Source organism: Rhinoraja longicauda, chromosome 21 (assembly GCF_053455715.1).
Source record: "Rhinoraja longicauda isolate Sanriku21f chromosome 21, sRhiLon1.1, whole genome shotgun sequence".
NCBI classification, from domain to species: Eukaryota; Metazoa; Chordata; class Chondrichthyes; order Rajiformes; family Arhynchobatidae; genus Rhinoraja; species Rhinoraja longicauda.
In genome coordinates this window covers 4154886-4177667 of record NC_135973.1, presented here as the reverse complement: position 1 = coordinate 4177667, position 22782 = coordinate 4154886, and the positions used below count along the sequence as shown (strand labels likewise).

The 22782-nt window shown below is 40.8% G+C and overlaps 1 protein-coding gene across 2 annotated transcripts in view; it reads right to left on the bottom strand.

Annotated features, from left to right (window-relative positions):
* Nucleotides 1-22782, bottom strand: part of sdk1a (sidekick cell adhesion molecule 1a) — a 505919-nt gene that overhangs the window by 45851 nt on the left and 437286 nt on the right. For both annotated transcript variants that reach the window (XM_078417620.1, XM_078417621.1), the window contains 4 exons: nucleotides 19572-19670; nucleotides 15579-15773; nucleotides 6722-6923; nucleotides 2535-2638 (listed from right to left, as the gene is read on the bottom strand). In XM_078417620.1, the coding sequence (XP_078273746.1) occupies nucleotides 2535-2638; nucleotides 6722-6923; nucleotides 15579-15773; nucleotides 19572-19670 (600 nt within the window). The remainder of the gene's footprint in view (nucleotides 1-2534; nucleotides 2639-6721; nucleotides 6924-15578; nucleotides 15774-19571; nucleotides 19671-22782) is intronic.

The window sequence follows — 22782 nt, the reverse complement described above, 5'->3', positions numbered from 1 at the left end:
CACTAACGGCTACACTTGGCCAGGCCGACTCTACTTGGACATCAGGCCTTCATGGTCAGTTCAAGAATCCTGCACTTACAACAACTAGGACTTGAAAATGGCGCCAAACTGGCAACCCTGCCTCAGTGTGCTACTGCTATATATTTGCACTGTATCTGAAATGCTTATCTAATATGTACCTAAGTGCTTATACTTGTACTGAACTGTACACAAAAATAAATTTCCCTGTTCCTCAGTATATGTAGGGCTGCCAACTGTCCCGTTTTAGCCAGGACATCCCGTATTTTGGGCTAAATTAATTTGTCCCGTACGGAACCGCCCTTGTCCCGTATTAGGCCCAGGGGGGCGCTGTAGGCCTGTGGGCCGCTGTAGGCCCAGACAGTGTAGGCTAACGGAGTGTGTTCGGGGAGTGGGGCCGAGTGTGTTCGCCTAACGGAGGTTGCGTAGCAACCCACCTCTCAGTCCGGGCGGCCGCCATTGATGGAGCGGGAGCACATGGTCGCTGGCTGGGTGAGGTCACGTGAGGCGCGGGCGGTGACGTCACCTTTTGTCCCTTATTTGGGAGTGAGAAAGTTGGCAACCCTAGGTACATGTGACAAATAAAGTACCATACCATCCCTTTATTTCACTTGGTGTTGCACATGTCGAGAATCTGATGAAAACTGACCCAATAAATATAAATCCCACCATTGGAATGAAGAAAATCTGATTCAGGCATCAAATTACAGGAGCAATGGAAGACGAAGGATTCAGTTTCCACCAAAACCTCTAGGGCCTAGTTGTTTATATTCACATTGTGGGATATTTACACGTTACGTATTGGCTCCTTGGATAGCTTATGTTTTAAAATTCACAACATGATTACACCAGAAGAAACGTCCAGGGACGTAATGAAAATGACACATAGCTCCTCAGCTCCTGTCCCTTACAAAGGTCAATCACACTTGAGAAATAGGTGGCTGCATGTTTCAATTTGTAATTTGGAAGTGACCATTTTTTAGTTTTATGATGATTAAATTAACTTTTGGATCACTGCTGGTTCGTCTATGGCAGACCAAACACCTGAATTTTGTCCTGGTTCAGGACGGCATCATTTTGCGATAGTTTTGCCTTATATGCTTAAAATGTTTTCTGAAATTTCAAATAGCTCACTCAGGATATTATCAGAGGAATTTGGCTGGAGATAATTGAAGAGGTACATTGCAACAGATATTACCATTTAACTCAGAGGATTTACAAACATGTAATCTCAATTGTATACTTTAACAGAGTAGGGGGCAGAATATCTCCCTGCATTATGCATGGTGAAACCACAAGGGCATTCTTTTTATAATTGGTTTCAAGATTTTGTTGCACTGAGAAAATCATTCTCATGGCTCAGTAACTTTTAAACTGATTCCACCAAGGATAACATCATGATTCCCTTCTACTTTAATGCAGGGGAATTTTTGTCAGATTGCGCTCCAGTGAAATATCTGGAGACATTTTACTGCATTAAAGGTGCTGGATGAAAATAATTTTATGATCTTGTTTATTCGGGATTGCTCGTATGGATTCAGACATACAATGTACTTTGCAGTAAATAAGGTTCAATATTGTTTTCACTTTTCAACTCAATTTCTGGGGATGATTTCAACTCAAAGTGGATGATTTTATGGGGGAGGGGGAAACAACACAAAATGTTTAGTTTAGTTTAGTTTAGTTTAAAGATACAGTGCGGAAACAGGCCCCTCGGCCCACCGAGTCCGTGCCAACCTGCGAGCCCCGCACACTAATACTGTCCTACACACACTAGGGACAATTTACAATTTCACCAATGCCAATTAGCCTACAAACCGGTACGTTTTTGGAGTGCGGGAAGAAACCGGAGCTCCCGGTGATAACCCACGCAGGTCATGGGGAGAACGTACAAACTCCATACAGACAGTACCTGTAGTCAGGATCAAACCCAGGTCTCTAGTGCAGTAAGGCAGCAGCTCTACCGCTGTGCTACTGTGCTGCCCACGTTGTCAATACAAAACAGCTACCATCAAATTAGTATCTTAATTAATTGAACTGAATGCAGCAGGCTGCGTATAGTAGTTTTGTGAGAGAACATAAAAATAATTGGGAGCTAGATGTAGTATTAGTTTTTTAAAAAACGATTTAAATGATGCATATAAATAAAACACCATCATTTAAAACTGATAGAAGTAAACCAATTTCACAGTCAAATATTTATTGAGCTCTTACCGTTGATTGTTGATGAGTGCTTTGTGGTAAAAGTTTTACTTTACTCCTCTTTCTCGCAAACTTAGTTCGTTATTTGATGTCTCAATGCAATTTATTTCCTGCCTACCTTAAAATTACCTGGTCTAAGTAATTGGAACCAGAATATGATGGTCTTGAATTCACCTTTTCCATCAAAATAGAAAAACAACACAGCTAACCGAATTGGAAAAAACGATGACAATAAAAATGTGATAGTTCAAAATTGTGAATAAATGAGCAAATTTAACAGACGAGAGTGAAATATTAGTGTAACTTGTTCTTACAATCTTGCAGTGTCGTCACTGGCTCTGTTTCCTCGCTAAAAGCACTGTCTCCCATATCATTTGTTGCCATCATTCGCAGTTGGTAAGTAGTGTACGGCTTCAAACTGAAGAAAGGGGAGAGAGAGGGAACAGTGAGCAGCGCACGATAAAACTTCTTGCAGCATTTGCATCATAGAGTTTTGCATCATCTCAGTGATGAACTAAGGGTTCGATGGCCATAAAATGCAAAGGAATTATTGTAAGGATTTCTATAACTATCTCTTATTGTTAAATATAGATTTACAAATAGTCTTCTAATAATTACAGTCAATGTCTCGCCTCAATGTAAACATAGTGAGTGGACATAGTGGCTCAGACGGCCAATCTAATGGAATTGCTGGCCAGATTTCATCATTGAATCTCTGGAAATGTGACATCCACAAAACGAATCAACCCAACATATAATCTTAAATTTAACCTTGTTCGGAAGTAAAATGAGGAAGCAGTTTTTATATATAGTGTTGTAGGAAGCATACATTTTCATCCTGAAAGGTTGCAGATGATGGTAAATAGAAATTTTGACGATCAGGATCAAGATTAGCACCATCTTCTCAAGGGCAATGAGAGATGGGAAAAAATAAACAGGAGATAGACACAAAAAGCTGGAGTAACTCAGCGGTATTATCTGAAGAAGGGGACTTGACCCAAAGCATCACCCTTTACTTCTCCCCAGACTCCAACATTTTCTGTCTATCTTCCGTGTTAACCATCATCTGCAGTTCCTTCTTACGCAATATAAAGTGGCCTTGACTTCCACACCAAGACAGTGGGAAATGAATAAAACCAAGAAGAACAAGCCATTATTTAAATGGCCCTACAAATAACAACACATTTCCAACAAAAATTGTTTTTTTTAAGAAGAGGAACCTATTTTTAAGAAGAGGAATGACTATATATATTAATAAATTGTACATTAAAAGCAAAACTTCAGTATGAAAATGAAATAGAGTTGTATTGTGCCAGCTCGTTCATATTTGACAATTCTCTGTTGACAAGAGACGTTTCAGCAGTTTTCCATGCCATTTATGTAGTACCTTTCATAACCTCAGAATGTTCAAAATTGCTTTACAACCAATAGTTTTAAGAAATGCAGCCTCTGCTGTGATCTAGAAAGTGGGCAGACAATTGGTTCACATTAAATCCCACAACCATCAATATAATAACCTATATTGGTGATATTGATTGAAGAATTAATATTGGGAAGAAATAGGATGCTTTTTTCTCGAAATGGTGTCTACTCTCAGAGCCAAGACTGAACCATAGCGAACACGAATAATACAGTGGGAAGAGCTTATGAAACAGGAACAATCTCCATCGGGAGTCTTTTCATGGCCTCACCCACCCACATTGTATTATTGCTGCTGGTTTCATTATAGATGGTTGCTATAATTAAAATTCAAGAGTTGGAGAATTAAAGAGGGCGCAGGAAAATAGAGAAATGTATAACTTGCTGAGAAGTCCGCATGTCTTTTCTAGAAATATTAATTGTTGTCAAAGGAAAGAATGTGACAGTGAGTGATCGAGAAAGGCCTTCTTGTGAAGCCATATTGCTTCATTGCGTTACTAAAGAATAGTTTCCGGGTTCACGTGTAGTGATCTAGTAAGTGTAGAAGATTCTTTTTTACAGATTTAAAAGGCTTCTGAACAAATCAGTCACTGTGAGACAATGGGTCCTTCAGGAGACGCTAATCCACACATTATAACTCGCTCACCACCTGTTTCCAGCATATTTTCTTGTTATTTTTGCAACTACTCTCCAGCTTATCACCAATTTACAGTCGGAATAAATTTCTCTTTCTGCTTTAGGAAGGCATTTTGATAGAATGCCGGATGAGCGAATTCAAGTAAAACACAAAGTCCTGGAGTAACTCAGTGGGTCAGGCAGCATCTCTGGAGGACATGGCCAGGTGACATTTAGGGTGGGACCCTTGTAGTGGGGGGGGGGGGGGGGGGGGGGGGAGAAAGCCAGAAATGAGATGGGAACAGGACAAAGCCTGGAAAGTGAAAGGTGGATATAGATATTTGATTGGCAGATAGGTGGACAGAAGCTAGAGATAAAAGGGAGACAAAAGAGTGTAAGATAAAGGCAGACGAGGGGTGAAATGTAAAGCCAGAGGGAGGGTTATGGGTGGAAGAGGACATGGGAAAGAGAAATCTTAGAATAAAACATGACTGGGAGAATGGGAATGGAGGGCTGGATGCGGAGGAGGAGGAGGAGAGGGGGAACAATAGCTGTCAGTGGGAATATTCAGGATAATGTTATGCTGTAAAGCTGACTCAGAACTGATTAAACATTGGCCTGGGGTTTTGAGGGTTTTTTTAGCTTAGAGATACAGCGCAGAAACAGGCCCTTCGGCCCACCAAGTCCACTCAGACCAGCGACCCGCGCACACTTACACTATCCTACAAAACAGGGACAATTTACAATTTTACCAAGCCAACTAACCTACAAACCTTTACGTCTGGAGTGTGGGTGGAAACTGGAGCATCCGGAGAAAATCCCCACACTGGTCACAGGGAGAACGTACAAACTCCGTAGACAGTACCTGTAGTCAGGATCAAATCCTGGCCTCTGGCGCTGTGAGGCAGCAACTCTACCGCTGCGCCACCATGTCGCATTGTAATAACGGCAAAATTATCAGAGGTCACCATCATTACTACTTAAAAGCGACATAAATTTTAGTTGCAGCCAAACACAAAGATCTGGAAGCTGCCGTCAATGATACTCTGCTCCTCCACAGATTTAGCATATCCAATCAACACAGAGATCAGTGATTGATACAGAATTTAACTTTTAGGCTCCAGTCCAAATAGTGAAAATATTAAGACTTATTGAATTAAATATAAATGAGCTTTGAGGCAGCAACCAGGCCATAAATTATTGCCATTTCCCTGGCCCTGAGAAACTAATCACACAAAACCTGGTTTGTCATTCTTTCCATTTCATGATAAAAAGTGTTCACTGGTATTCAAATATTAAAATAAAAATCAAGATATCTCAGCTGCTCCTGTCATCCCATCTACAATCTTTATTGTGCTTTTAGTAAGATGACAAAATAAATCTTTACAATCCTGGCTATGCTGTGCCTGGTTTGCCAGCTGTTGATAGACCTCAGTATTTGCTTTCTCAGCCTATATATGGGCTTCAGTGTTCTTGTATTCCCCATAGATGGAATCAGACTGTAGGAATTAAGGAAAGTCATATCTCAGAGCTTGCTCAGCAGATATGTGCAGTTTACTTCAAGGTCCATGGCAAATGTTATCCCTTCATCAGTCCAATCAATTTCCTAGCCAATATTTTTCCCTTTCAGAAGTTAAATGGGCTCCCACGTAAATCCACAACTCTGTTCTTATTTCAGAATTTTCCTTTCTGTGGTATAATTACCTGATGGCAGGCAATATATGTGTAGGAAGGAACTGCAGATGCTGGTTTACACTGAAGATAGACAAAATGCTGGAGTAACTCAGCTGGACAGGCTGCATCTTTGGAGAGAAGGAATGGGTAACGTTTCAAGCCGAGACCCTTCTTCAGACTCAAGACTCGAAGGGTCTCGACCCGAAACGTCACCCATTCCTTCTCTCCCGAGATGCTGCCCGACCTGCTGAGTTGCTCCAGCACTTTGTGAATAAATACCTTCGATTTGTACCAGCATCTGGTTATTTTCTTATATCAAGACTCGTCCCGTTGAGTTACTCCGGCATTTTGTGTCTATCTTCCATTTATAGCTATGTTTTGGAAGTAAGTTGTAGAAGTTTACTAGACCAAGTGGACCCGTTGGGCCCAAACCTCTCCTGCATTGGTGCAGCACCCTCTCCTCCCCCCTCCCCTCCCTCCTCCCCTCCCCTCCCCCTCCCTCTCCCACCCTTCCCCTACCCCCTCACTCCATCCCCATCAACCTCACATCCTCCTCCCCCCCTCCCTCCCTAGGAGATAGATTTAAACTTTAAAATGCGAATAACTTAAAAAATATAACACCGATTTCAATGAAACTTCTTCCATTAGCACCAAAGGGATGACGGTGAGTAAGGTGGGCCTAAAGGTGTCGCGCTATCGTGTACCGTTTTGGCTGTAGTTCAGGAAGAAAACAAACAAACAAACAAGAGTTTTAGTGTATAGAATACATAAAGGAACAGACTGTGCTTCTTACCGCTCGATCACATATGATGTAGCATCGTGGTTGATTGAGGAGGTGTGTGTCTGCCATTCCAAGCCAGGGAGTTCTTTTGTTTGCACTGTGAAGTAGCGGACTGGAGATGAACCATCGTTGCCTGGTTTCCACTGCAACAGCAAGCTGCGACCACCAATCTCAGACTGAGGTACAGTCAGGTTGGAAACGGGCTGTGGCCGGTCTGTATAAGAAAAGTTTCAGAACAGTTGCTTCCCAATATTTCTCCTAAATCACACGTGCATGGAAAACTTTATAAACTGAAGAATACTTTTCTAATACCACCACACTGTATTCCGTTGCAATTATTACATTTAAACTACAAAAACTGTTCACCATCCAGAGAACAAAACATCTTTGGAGAGGAATTATCAGTTTATTTCTTGCAATTAAGTAATAATGAGGCACAGGACTTACTACCATGGACTCATTTCCAAAGATCTGATCCTGGTCCGATCTCATCCTCTGAGGAGCAATGCCTCCAAACCTTAGGTTTACCAAGACCGCTGCTACAAAGATCCTTCTGAGACTCCAGGTTCACACTTGTGCACAAACTGCTCCCTTTGGTTGATGTCTACCCATGGTTACACTCAATGTCCTCGCCCATGATCATTACAGGAAGGTGTAGATGATAGATGGCACGTCAAGCATCGTACTACTCACTAGTCTTAATGAGGCCCGCTATGCTCTTATTCTCTATGATACTTGACTTCTAGCAAAGAACAAGAGGCAGGGTGGGCACATGCGTCTGCCAGCACCTGCAAGGTTCAAGCTATGATCAATTGCACTCAGGCAGCACCATGGCTTCCCTTCAGAACCTGAAGAACTTCATGAGTTGTAAGCGTTATCAATTACTCTCAGTCTCTGCTTTCTGTCTTGAAGCCAGTGTAATGCTCTTTGCCATTTGTTCTCTGAAACCACATTCTCTGACCTGCTTCATTGATTTGTTATGGGATATCTTCATAAATCTTTCAAAATTTAGATAAATTAAATCTATTGAATTAACAATTCCACTTTCATTGATGCGTCCTCAAAAGATTGAATGGGGTTGTCAAGCATGATTTTTCTTCTGAAATCCATCTTGATGATTCATCATTAAATCTTTTGTTACTTGAACCTTTTATTCTTTCGTGTGGATGGGATTCCATTATGTTTCCTACCATCAGTATTAAGCTGACTGGTTATAATTCTCTGGACGCATTCTATCCCTTTCTTCAATGCAAATGTTAAGTTTGCTATCCACCAGGTCCTCTGACATGAGTTATTAAATATTAAAGTAATGGCTCTGTTATTCTTTCCCTAAATTCTTTTTAAAAAAAGTAGATTTGACTCATGCTAATCAGGGGTTCTGTCATCTTTAAGTTTCATTAGTTTAATATATACTTAATGAGTTGGAAAGGGTGCAAATGAGATTAACTAGGATGTTACCTGGGCTTGAGTTATAGGGAGAGGGATAGGCTGGGATTTTTTTCTTTGGAGGAGTGACAAGATCATGAGTGGCATGGACAAAGCGAACACTCACAATTTTTTTCCCCAGGGAAAATGAGATTTAAAAATGAGAGGACATAGAATTAAAAGTGAAAGTGGAGAAATTGAAGAGGGACCTCAGGGACATTTTTTTCACTCAGAGGGTAGTCCATATCTGGAATGAACTGCCAAAGGAAGCTTTAGATGTGGGTACACTTAAATGGCACTACCCCAGTATGCCAACTTGGTGGCCATGGACTAGGTGGACTGAAGGGCCTGTTTCCATGCAGTATAAATCTATGATATCCCCCTTTTCCATTCATCTCATTCTTAATCTTAATATCCAATGCCACTTGTGGTATCTCCTTGGCAAATACCGAAACATTTTTTTATTAATATGTCTCTAAAATACTTTACTACTTTGCTTTCTAATCCTTGATAATTTAACATCATAGTTTATCTCTTACATAAACATTTTGCATTTTCTCTTGCTGAATATTAATGTTTCTTTTCTTAACCTTAATTATTCTCATGTCATTATTGATCCGTGGAGTTTCTGTGTATTGTTTGTGCTTTTAGCAGAATATATATTTCTCTGTACAGTGTAGGACACTGTTTTAAATACTTCCCCATTTCTTTCCCCAGAAAAAGTATTATGCTCACAGTCAGGCAAGGGGTATGAAGGCAGCTATTGTACTTATCCAGCCAGTGATAAAAAGTGATTGATCAATGGATACGCCAGTGTGGAGACACAGGCATCTCAGACACCTGAGTGCCAGGCCTTTCTCAGGAGATGAGATTCAGGATGATACATAGCTGGATCTAAAACTACTGTGGTGACTCATGGAATCTCTGGATTTCATCACAGATATCTTATAAGCATATTTTCCCCAGTGAGAATGGGCTTGATTTCTATAAATACCTTTTTCTAATGCAAGAACAAGGACATAGATGTATTCTGCACACGAGTTGAGTTTAGTTTATTGTCTTGTGTACCTAGGTACAGTGAAAAGCCTTTGTCGTGTGCTAACCAGCCAGTAGAAAGACAGTACGTGATTACAATTGAGTCATCCACAGTGTACAGATACATGATCAAGGGATTAACGTGAATAATGTTCAGTGCAAGATAAAGCCAGTAATGCCTGATCAAAGATACTCCAAGGGTCTCCAATAAGGTAGATAGTAGTTGAGGACTGCGCTCTAGTTGTTAGCCGCCTTATAATAGCTGGGAAGAAACTATCCTTGAACCATAGATGCATTCTCTCACCACTGTGATGTGGCTGAGGTCTTTTTAATGTGGACTTGAATACTGATCTAGCAATATGCTACCATTGCATGCCCCCCTTTCACTAAAATGTCAAGGTACTCCGTTTCTCTCTGACATTTGTTGGCAAACACAGTGTATTTAAGTACTGGCCAGTGCTCAAAATTCTATTGATGACTTTCATTGGGGCACATTTGCCAAAAATGTGAAAGCTTGAGATCAGAATTTGATAGTGTGTACAAGTGGTGTGACCACAACAGCGTATACTATTAACGAGGAACATTCAATGTATTGAAACAAGAAACTGCAGATGCTGGTTTACACAAAAGGACACAGTACTGGAGTACTCAGCAGGTCAAGCAGCCTGAAGACGGGTCCCAACCTGAAACGTTACCTATCCATGTTCTCCAGAGATGCTGCCTGATTCGCTTAGTTACTCCAGCACTTTGTAATCTTTGATGTGGGCTCTGCAGAGTTCTTTATTTGAGTCATACAGCATGAAAACTAGAAAGAGGCCCTTCGGCCCAACAAACCCATGCCAACCAAGGTGCCCCATCTACATTAGTCCCAACTGTCCATGTTTGGCCCCTATCCCCCTAAACCTTTCCTATCCATGTACCTGTTCAAATATCTTTTGAATGTTATTATAGTACCTGCCTCAACTACCTCCTCTGGCAGCTCGTTCCATTTACCCAACACCCTCTGTGTGAAAATGTTGCCCCTCAGGTTCCTTTACCCTCTCACCTTAAACATATGTCCTCTGGTTCTTGATTTACCTTCTCTGGATAAAAGACTGTGAGGATTCTATTTGTCTTGCTGATCACTGCTCCACAAAATGGGATGCCGAGATCGTTCAACTTTGTCCCTAACAACAGCCTTTACTTCAAATGAAATAAACGATTGAAGTTATAATTTTGCAAGAATAATTAAGCTAAAATAAATTGAAATATTTGAACCTGGGCTCTGAAAGTCTTAGTAATCCTCTTACAAAGTCAAATGTGGAGTAATTGGATTATAACAGCAAATGGCATTGCAACTCATTTACATTTTAATAATTTGGCCCATTGGTTTCATATGATATAATGATACTAATTGAAGATCAAAGGGAATTATAATGTAATACATTGCCAGTTTCTGCTATCCAAAGTATGGCATTCTTGTCAAAGCTTATCAGGGACGAGATGTGTTGGCTCTGCACTTGGTCCCCTGTGTCATGTGCATTCTTTGATTTTCACAAAATAGATATCAAGTAACAAACACATTTGGAAGTTATATACAAAGTGACTGATTTTGTTTACAGTGTACAGGCAATGTAGAGGTTATTGATTGGATATGTATAAGTGAACATTAACCATGAGGAATATTTTTATTTAGTTTAGTTTAGTTTAGAGAAACAACGTGGAAACAGGCCCTTTGGCCCATCGAGTCCTCACTGACCAGTGATCCCCGCACATTAACACCACCATACACACACTCGGGCCAATTTTACATTCATACCAAGCCAATTAACCTACAAACCTGAATGCCTTTGGAGTGTGGGAGCAAACTGAAGATCTCAGAGAAAACCCTGGGAGAACGTACAAACTCCGTACAGGTAAGTTCCCGTAGTCAGGATTGTACCCGGGACTCTGGCGCTGTAAGGCAGTAGCTCTACCGCTATGCCATCTTGCGGCCCTAATGGTTCAGCACAGACTATTTTTTAATCTGTTTAAAGGGGATTCAACAGAAAACACTGACATGACACCATCTTATTTTTCTACTGAAATTTAGCTGTTGGAATCATTCTCCGTCTAATTAGTGTTAATTGTCAGTAGCGGGAAATATGCAACATGAACGGGTGCAACAACAGTTATCCACGTCTTCCTACAAGAAAGTCGTCAATGTGCGCCAAAACATACATGAATTTGCCTCAATTTCTCTTCTGCGTTACTCACACTTAATTGTGTGCTGCACATGAATTTTGGCCTTTAATTAGCCTTTCAATTAAAAAGATGTTTATCTCCTAACTGTCTTTGCATATTCTTGCAGCTTCACAATAAATGTTAAATGCTAATGGAAACGAGGAAGTTGTGTCAGATAGGATTTGCTTCAAAACCTAAGCTCCAAATAGTGAAACCATGGATGGATTCTCGAAAATACCTTAATCCTTTGAACTTTTTTTGCCTCATTTGGCATTTTAAAACATTAAATTCAATGAGAACTGGGGAGGAGTGGGGAGGCAGATGCTGGGGAAGAGAGAATCTAACTCAGAAACCTTTCAAAGACTCTGTGACTCTATACTTAAAAGACACTTGGACAGGTACATAGATGGTAAAGGGTATGAGGGATATGGATCAAATGCAGGCAAATGGGAATAGCTTAGATAAGGCATCTTGGTTGCCATGTATAAGTTGGGCCAAAGGGCCTGTTTCCATGCTGTAGGACTCTCTATAAAGCACTTCACCATGAATTACTTTCATGTTGAGGAACTCTGTCTGAACTGAGCAGATCATGCATGTAGCAAAATCCCACAAACAATGAACATCCGTTTTCAATTGCATTGCTGAAGAAGGGTCTCGACCCGAAACGTCACCCATTCCTTCTCTCCTGAGATGCTGCCTGACCCGCTGAGTTACCTCAGCATTTTGTGATACCCTAGATTTAATAATGCTCATGTAACTTTGTCTCTGGCAAATAATGGATTTCTTCTGCGACTCATTAATAAGGTGGTATGATAAGTTCATTTAGAGAGGGCAGTCAACTGTTGAAGCATGCACTGTACCACTTCTAAAGTGTGCATTGTACCACTTCTACAGTCTCCGTCTGTACGGAGTTTGTACGTTCTCCCCGTGACCTGCATGGGTTTTCTCCGAGATCTTCGGTTTCCTCCCACACTCCAAAGACGTACAGGTAGGTAGGTTAATTGACTGGGTAAATGTAAATTGTCCCTAATGTGTATAGGATAGTGTTAATGTGCGGGGATCACTGGGCGGCGCGGACTCGGTGGGCCGAAGGGCCTGTTTCCGCGCTGTATATCTAAATCTAAATCTAAAATACTCTGAACATTGTCCTTTAACTTTCACCCTCGCAAGTATGTACTTTATGCTCACATGGTCCTGATATTATATGGCAAAACCCCATTGGTGTTTCCTAAAGGTACCTCAGCCACTTATTAATTCTTATATCTAGAGCTTGATCTATTCACTTCCATAGTTTAAAGGTATCAAAATAACTCAATAACTCAAATATAGATTTTGGCAATAAATAGGTTAATAGGGACAGGCATCATGGGTTCCATCTTTCAAAAGTTTGACAATAATAGTTTTATCGTGCCCCACAAAATAATATTTAGCATAAGGGAGACAATGAATTAGGGCTCTGCTCAAATGAAGACATTGAAATTTGTGTAATATCACAATTTGAACAAATTTTATCCATACACTGTACAATGTCATGTGGTTGGGCTCCAATATGTGGCAAGAAACCATGGAAGAAATGCATGATAACCAAGATCAGATGACAATTGGAGGCTGGATGAAAATAAATCATTTGAAATCTTTCCACCACAGAATTTGCATTTTAACTTGTTTTAAACAAGTCCTTTCACTAAAATTGGATTGATACTATCGTTAATGCAGAAATCATTATTTCACGTTTAAAACTAATCATGTGGAATTTCTTTAGGGAAAAACTGAATGCACAACCTTTGTGTACTATTTCATGGAGTTATTTCATTGCAAAGTTCTTAAATAATGTCAGTGGCTTCTCTAGAAACATGAATGTGAACACTAAGTGAGTTAGGAGGCTAGGTGTGCAGAAAAAACATCTGTGATTAATCAATCAATATTCCAGCATCTTTGGCGAACGGTTTTTGAAGTAATGTTTAACTAATCCATTTAGTCTCCTGCTGCCTTTTATTGAAATGCCTTTGTTTTAAATTGCTAAGATTTAAAAATAATTTTCTATCTTATTTAAGTTAATTTTTTTTAACATCCTATCCATTTAATAAATGTGTTTGCACAGTAAGTAAAAATGTCTTTTAGAAAAATTCTAAAATACAGGTGTCACTGACAAAGCTGAGAATTATTGGCCATTTTCAACTGTCTTTGAACAAGTGAAGGTGAGCTGCTTTCTGGTGACAACTGTAGTCCATGTAGTGCAGTTTCTACCACAGCTCCATTGGGCAGGGAGTTTCGGGATTTTGATTTAATGATGAGGATAGACTTATCACAGAGCCACATAGCATAGAAACAGGCCTTTGATACCAACCAAGTTACTTAACTGAGTTAGTTCCACTTACCTATGCCTAGTTCATATTCCTCCAAATCTTTTCAACTCCCCTATCCTGGGGAAAAAGACTGTGGCTATTCCTCTCATCTATGTCCCTCATTATTTTATAAACCTCTGTAAGGTCAGCCCTGCATGTGAAAGACACAACTCCCTCTCCCTGCTTACCTCCATCTCTATGCCTTTGTACCCCAATTATTGAATTGCCCCACCTGCCCCTCCTTCATCCACCGCTCTGTAATACCTATAATATCCCAGTCCCATGCACCACTGGCTCTGACCCCGACTATGATTAAGTGCTTCGAGAGGCTGGTCATGGAGTACATCAACTCCAGTCTCCCAGCCAGCCTTGGTCCACTGCAATTTAGCTTCCTACTTTTTAAACAGTGCGATTCTCCAGTCCTGAGTCCTCATCTGTGGCTGCAGAGGATACAAATATCCCTGTCAAGGCCCTAGCAATTTCCTGTGTTGCCTCTCTCAGTAACCTGGAATAGATCCCACCAGGCCTTGGGGACATATTAGTTTAGCATAGTTTCGAGATACAGCGCAGAAACAGGCAATTCGGCTTATGAGTCCGCGCTGAGCAGCGAACCCTGCAGATTAACACTACTCTACACACACTAGGGACAATTATACTATGCCAATCAACTTCCAAAACCTGTCCTTCTTTGGAGTGTGGGAGGAATCCGGAGATCCCGGAGAAAACCCATGCAGGTCGTGGGGAGAACCTACAAACTCTGTACAGACAGCACCCGTAGTCAGGATCGAACCCGGGTCTCTGGTGCTGTAAGGCAGCATCTCTACCGCTGCGCCACCAGTACATATTTATCTGAAATATTCCCGATGTTCCGACACTGCATCCTTCTTGATATCAAGATGCTCTGGAATAGCAGCATACCCCTCCCTGATCTTGCCATCCTCCTTTCCTTCATCTTGGTGACTACCGAGGCAAAGAACATCAATCTGAGAATTGAAACTGCTTGGTCCCCTTGAACACAAGAAACATTTTAGAGTCGGTTCACTGTTTTAATCAAAACACAGCAGAGCTGTTATTTTGAAAAAAAAAGATCAAATGGCCCTAAGATTGTGTCATGTTGTGATCTTTGATGATGTATAAAATTTAAATGTTATGTTATGTTGCTGCGGTGGATAAACTTTAACATTTGTGACGGTGAAATTGAGAACATTGTCAATTTTATTGCAAGGAAATTTACACTGCTCTCATCCCTGATTGCAATGGAATTAAATCTCATCAATAGACGAGGAAGAACAATTACTTTAATCTCCAGCACAGTCTGAATTTTTTTGGAAAATATTTGAATATCATGAAATACTTGTTTCATTAACTAGATGCATAAGAAATTCAATACTTAGAAACAGCCACACAGTCTGATAGTATAAATTCATGTTAGTTAGTGAGAGAAGCAGAATTAGGCCATTCAGCCCATCAAGTCTACTCCACCAATCAATCATGGATGATCTATCTCTCCCTCCTAACCTCATTCTCCCCATATCCCCTGACACCCATACTAATTATTAATCTATCTCTCTCTCTGCCTTAAAAATATCTATTGATTTGGTCTCCACAGCCTTCTGTGACAATGAATTCCGCAGATTCAACACCCTCTGACTAAAGAAATTCCTCCTCATCACCTTCCTAAGGAAAGTCTTTTAATTCTGAGGCTATGACCTCTGGTCCTAGATTCTCCCACTAGTGGAAACATCCTCTCCACATCCACTCTACCCAGTCACGCAGCCCCATCCTCTCCACATCCACTCCACCCAGTCACTACCTTCGGCCCAACCTCCCCATGCTGACATGATGTACATCTGTGCTCATACCTCTGGTTTGTGTGGTGATCACCACCGCCTGGACTGAGTCCCCCCAGCCCCGACGAGTCCTTGCAGATACACGGAACATGTATGGCGATTCCGGTATCAGGTTTGTTACCGAGTATTGTCGGGCATTGGAACTGACTTCTATGGTGATGAATTTGTTTGGCTCAGTGGTAGCCAGACAGTAAGCTATTCTGTAACCTGCAAAACAAGAGCAAAAATAATCTGAATTGCAGTTTAAAATATTACATATTTAGCAGAATGACTGTGTGAAATGATTATCAAGATAAATCACAGCAGAGGGTTTTCATTATGTTATGCAGACAGTTCTAAGCATTAGGTTCATATTTTTGTCTTTAAGGCAAGTTTTTGAGAATGATCAAAATGCAATGCACATTCAGTCCGATGGGTATTGAGTTCCAGATCAAACAAAGCTCAACCAATTATCCAGTGGATGTTATTTCACTGAAGAAAACTACATATTTCATCTTAAATCTACTACCAAATCCAGAAAACCCAATCAGAGACATGCTCCAAAGATGATGGGTTCAGAATTAGCAGTCACTGTTGATGTGCCTGTGGTTGCTGCTGAACACAACACCAAGCTCTGGCTCAGCTGGTGAGATTCAGCCAGCACCCCTCTGCAGTGCAGGGCAGGCTCTATGTTGCTTAGTTTAGTTTAGTCTCAGTATAGTTTTCGAGATTCAGTGCGGAAACAGGCTTCTCGGCCGACCGAGTCCGCGCCGACCAGCGATTTCCCCACACTAACACTATCCTGCACACATTAAGAACAATTTTTTACAATTATATCAAGCCAATTAACCTACAAATCTGTACGTCTTTGGAGTATGGGAGGAAACCGGAGATCCCAGAGAAAACCCACGCGGTCACGAGGCGAACGTACAAACTCTGTACAGACAGCAACCGTAGTCGGGATCGAACCCGGCTTCTTTTTGCATTCTGCCTGTTGTGACGTGGAATTGTATGATTCCTTTCTTTAATAATTTCTTTAATAAACATATTATATCTTACCGCAGCTGACTCGATCGCCGTTGGCATCAAATTCAATTAAGAGGAGAAAAATTACCACTAATGTTTAGGGTTACTTTCACCACAGATAATACAATACCGCAGAGCTGTTCTATAACTGCAGGCGCCTGATAAAAAATATTACAGGTGAATGTTTCTTGCAGTTATCAATTGCATAACTACTCCCAACTGACTTTCTTCTGCAACTTATGTTAATGTGTGAGTTTTATATTGTTGCTGTCCCCTGGGATCCCTTTTCCTTTAAATCAGGCTGAAGTATCTTGATGATAGACTTCAAAACAGAACAAATTGTTCTTTAACCATCAGCAATGTACAACCCCCCCCCCTCCCCCCTTCCTTTGTTGCAACATGAAAAAAACCTGCAACAGCACTAAATGTTCAGGCACTTTTATGGCAGGACAAGACTGAGTCTTATTTAGCTCATCCAAATAAGATTAAATAAGGACAAATGGGATTTTTAAAAAACACAGTATTTCAATGCATGCACTGAGTGAGAACCTTTATAGAAACAAAATTGTTGTCTATTCTATCACTGAAATTATAGACAACATAAATGTGAGTTGTAGCAAGGAGGGAAGATCGAAGTATCTTAAAAAAGCTAACAGAGCCTCCCCGATTAGCAATAGTACCAACGTACAAGAAATGTGCCTATTTCTAAGTTTCATTCCAGTTCAATTTATTCTTTTTAATGCTAAATCTTTTAGATTACAATCCTATTAAATGTATCATCAGAGGTGAATCTGGAGTCCACTTACTCCAAATCTAGCTCAAGAAGAAAACCAATAAAAAGTCATCATGAACTGCGGAATTTGAATTGATTTGATAATGTATCATTAACATTCTTTCGTGTTGGTGCTACCACTTGAGTTGCTTTTGGTCATATTAAAGTCATTCAAGTTGACCTGAATCTTGATTCTGCATGTCATGATTACAAAATGAGGATCAAAGCAAATTCCCATTGAAGGCACTAGTGCATGAGATCCTGTTCTAAATCTCATCTTCAAAATTCAAGGGACAGACAGCTACTGGGGCAGATTAAGTGCTTGACCATTTCTGCGGCCCCTCAATGATGAGTCTGTTAAGTCGTCTTGTAGGACCTTCCATCTGTCGAAAATACAACTTGGTCTTCATGACGAGGAGTGTGTCCAGTACTTCAGTGGGCATTCTCAAAGAGATGTTGAGGTTCTAGCACAGACTGGAGACGACTCTCGGTGTGAGTAGGGATGGCACAATCATTTGCGTATTGGAAAACAAACGTGTATGATATCCTACGGAGACATCCAAGATCAAAAGGTCCTCCATCCGTTCCATCCATGCCCTGAGAAAACCCTCCATGCTAAGTGCAAAGACAATTGCATCATGCTATATATTGTCCAGGTCAATATTGCCAGCATTGAGGCATAGATTATCAGATATCAACACTGTTGGACTTAACATTGTATTCAGATGCTCAATTCTTGACTCTCCAAATCCCTTGACTCACTTCCAGAAGAGGTCTCGTGGCAGAAAAAGGCAATATTACAAAGAATTTTGAGGTACATCTTGAGAGAGAACAGGCATGGGCATCGTAAGCTGGGAAAGGCACTCCACCAAACGTTCCCAAGTGGGAGCCTGCTTTGAAGTGGAACTGACAAGAAGAGGCCTGAGAAAGGAAATGGAATGAAACCCTACCCAGCGCACTGCTCTCCCAAACGCAAACATCTAAAATATCCGAGAGTAGATATGTGGGTCTAGGATTGGATAACTGAGATTTTCATTGTATCTTCACTTCACTGTAGTTGTGTGTGTGACATAATAAACTCGACACGAGTTACTTCTGGGTCTCCCAGTGAACCACTGAAGAGATCGTACAGGTTTGTAGGTTACTTGGCTTGGTATAATTGTAAATTGTCCCTAGTGTATGTAGGATAGTGCAAGCGTGCGGGGATCACTGGACTTGGTGGGCTGATGGGCATGTTTCAGCGCTGTATCTCTAAATTAAACGAAACTATCTTTGAATCTATTGATCATAAATGATGATCATGAGTCTGAATTCACAAAATGCTGGAGTAACTCAGAAGGTCAGGCAGCATCTCAGGAGAGAAGGAATGGGTGACGTTTCGGGTCGATACCCTTCTTCAGACTGAAGAAGGTCTCGACCCGAAACGTCACCCATTCCTTCTCTCCTGAGATGCTGCCTGACCTGCTGAGTTACTCCAGCATTTTGTGAATAAATACCTTTGATTTGTACCAGCATCTGCAGTTATTTTCTTACGCATCATGAGTCTGAAGAAAGGCCCCGACCTAAAATGTCACCTATCCATGTTCTTCGGAGATGCTGCCTGACAAATTGAGTTACTCCAGCATTTTGTGTATTAGTTAAATTTCTAATTACATGTACACTCTTGAAAAATGTTGCCGTCTATTCATTATGCATGGGGCTGAATACTGTGATACATTATCTGCGCTGTGTCATGCAGCCAATGTATATTAAGCGTGCAATACATATTATTACCACTTAGTGTCACCGCAAGACAACATGTGTTCTGTTCCTGTTTATTTACCTATCAATTATTTATGCGGTTTACTGTTGCTCGGGGCAATTACATGTTGTTCCACCAAAGCAGTAATTTTCAGTCAGACCCAGTACTTCCGTGGGCTTCTATACGGAGGGTTGTAAAACATGGCATCTCATTGCTTGGCAAGGAAATGTTCTGCAAGTATCTATCTGTTTTTTTGTTAGCTAGGCGCAGGATGGTAATAGTTGTCATGGCAAAGTTTCTTGCCCATTTGTTCCATATTTCCTTTCAGCTAAAAGAACAAACACATGGCCAAAGGATTTGAAGACAAAAATAAATAGAAGCAAGACGTTGGAGAAGAATACATATTTAAAAAATAAAGTTCTCAGTAATCATTATGATATTTTTTTGTAAGAAAATATCACCCAGTTTGCACGTTCTTTGGCCTTACCTAGAATAATTCCATTGGGGTTCTCAGGTGTTTGCCAGACTACTCTCACTGAAGTCATCTGGACCTCCGGGAAGATCAGCTTAATGGGAGGACCTGGAACTGATAATGGTAAAGAGCAAATCATAATAAATTTATTCACTGGCTGAAACTTATTCGTAACGTTAAACACATTTCAAATATTTACTTTACTGACTAATGGTACGATATATTAAAGACAAACCTGATCTTCAGAGTCTTCATAAAACTTTCAAACCAATATAGACTACAGAGCATAAGCCTTATAACTTTCAATCTCATCACTGACAGGAATGAAAAACCTGGAATAAAGACATACATTGTGCAATTTCCTTGAAATATATATATATGATTTTGATGTGTAAGAAGGAACTCCAGATGCTGGTTTAAACCAAAGATAGACACAAAAAGCTGGAGTAACTCAGCAGGATAGGCATCTCTGGAGAAAAGGAATCGGTGATGTTTAGGGTCGAGACCCGACTTCAGACTGAGAGGCAGGGGGAAGGGAAACAAGAGATACAGACAGTGATATAGAGAGATATAAAAACAAATGAATGAAAGATATGCAAAAAAGTAACGATGAGAAAGAAAGCCATTATTAGTTGTGGGCTAGGTGGAAATGAGTCACAGACAATTAAACACAACAAGACGACTTTGAAACCAGTACAACGACTTGGGAGGGGATTTAATTATTTGATACATTTTACTGGCATATCAATGATCATTTGTAATTATGTTGACAATGTACATTTCACAATTTTACATTTGGACTTCACAAAATAAATTGCTTTTATCAGGAGCACAAATTGCAGATACACCAACACCCTGGAAAGAATAGTGGGAAACTGGCCCAGATGTAGGATTAGTCTGGAGTCTGAAGAAGGGTCTCGATCCGAAACGTCACCCATTCCTTCTCTCCAGAGATGCTGAGTTACTCCAGCTTTTTGTGTCCATCTCCAGATGTAGGATTACTCAGTACATCTCCAGGTGTAGGATTACTCAGTACAAAAAGGTTCTAGTCTTGGCTGGTCCGTTCAGGGCTGAACTGAGTAGGAGGAGGAACGGAAAAACAATTCTGCCCATAGAGTCTCAGAGGTGTACAGCGCAGAAATGGGCCCTTTGCCCCACACATCCTTGCACATCTTTTTGCCCATTTACACCAACCCCACTTGCTTGTATGTATCGGGTGCATATCCTTTGATGCCCTGCCTATTTACATAGAGGCAGTGTGCTATGGCTCCATTCCTGAGAACTGTCGGAATGCCGATCTCCCCATAAGTTAGAAACATCCGTCTTCATGCATATCGTGTCACTCTAATTAGATTTGTTCCATTGCATTGAAAAATCACCCTAATACTGCATATAATTAAACAAACAGAATATATATTGCATCCAGTCATTAGTGAATACCAGGAAATGTCTTACAATTGTTAACAGTAACCACAGAAATGCGTGGGAGAAAGTGCATAAAGTTGAACTTCTGAAAATGAAGTTATTCAGCACCTGCAGAGCCCCATGTACCTCTCTAAATGCCTCTCAAGTGCCTGATTGTGTCTGATTCCTCCCACCGTGTTCAAGATATCATCTACTCTCTGTGTAAAAATAATTCCCCTCAGATCCTCTTTAAAACTTAACTTGGCTTAAGTCTGTGCCTGAAGAAAAGGTCCGACCAGAAACTTCACATATCCATGTTCTCCAGAGATGCTGCCTGACCTGCAGAGTTACTTCAACACTTTGTGTTCTTTTGTGTAAACCAGCACCTGCATTTCCTTGTTTCTCTACTTGAATCTGTGCCCTTTTGTTTTGGTTTCCTTGCCATGGGAAACTGATCCTGATTATCTATCCTAGCTGTGCCTCTTAAAATGTTATGTACCCCCATCAGCTTCCTTCACTTCAGGGAAGACAAGCCCAGCCGCAAAACAACAGTCCTCCAAGCAGGCAACATGCTGCCGAATCTCCTCTGCATGCTGCCCAGCACAGCCACATACATCTCCAACCAGAACCCATACAATTTGTAAGTTCACAAGTGATAGGAGCAGAATTAGGACATTCGGCCCATCAAGTCTGCTCCACCATTTAATCATGGCTGATCTATCTTTCCCTTTTAACCCCCATTCTCCTGCCTGCTCCCAATTACTGCTGACACTCGTACTAATCAACACTTGATTGACTTGGCCTCCACAGCTTTCTGTTCTTCAAGTAACCAGCATCTTGCCGCAGTCTAACTAGTGTTTTATAAATTGCGACATGCCCTCCCAACGAGAACTGTGGTTAAGCTTTGTATCGTAGAAAATGTATAAGAGAAGGCAGACATTCACCCCACCCTGTCTGTGTTGGTTAGAAGAAAGCTTCCCAACTTAATCCCACCTTTCAGCACTGGACTGGCAGCTCTGCGGGTCACAGCACTCGAAACATAAGGTTGAGCACTTTTTAAATGTGCTAAGGGTTTCACCTCTACCACCTTCTTGGGTATTGTTTCAAACGGCCCTTTGGGCAATTCTTTTTTCCTTCAGTGTCTTGCCTATTTTCTTGGCCGACAATGCTGTATGACTGTGAAGGATAAGTGGGAAATACAAGTGTGCATCCTGCTGACTTACAAAGTACTGACTGCATCTTTCACAAGGGAATTTATTTTTCAATCTTTCAAAGACTAAATCCTCAAAGTACTTCATTTCACAGTAAGGTGCACAACTACAATAATAATTTTATATTGTTCAATTAATATACTGTCTTGAAATTCAATTAAATAACACAGATATATTTCCAGTGCAATATGACTGAAAAATCTATTTAATCCGAGTAAGTTTGTTTCCCAGTTTCCAAGTCAAATTGTGCAATTACAAATTTGGACCAGGCTCTCTCAGCTGTGAGATACCATTGTGATCACATTATTTTCAGATTATGGATATATATGATGGCACAATCCTCCAACAATGTTTTTGGAACACAGTGAGGGAACTTGGTCCACGTTGCCCTGAAATTAGCCAGCCTTGGGAACTCCTAGCCCAATATAAATCACACCAACATCTCTACTTCCACAGGGACTATGGAAGTTTGGCATGTTTCCAATAATTCTGACCAAGTTCTTCAGATGGATGCACTGTGGAAAGCAAACTATCGGGTGGCACCACAGCTTGGTCTGGGAACAGCTCTGCCCAAGACTGTGAAAAATTGCAGTGATCTGTAGAAGTAGCCC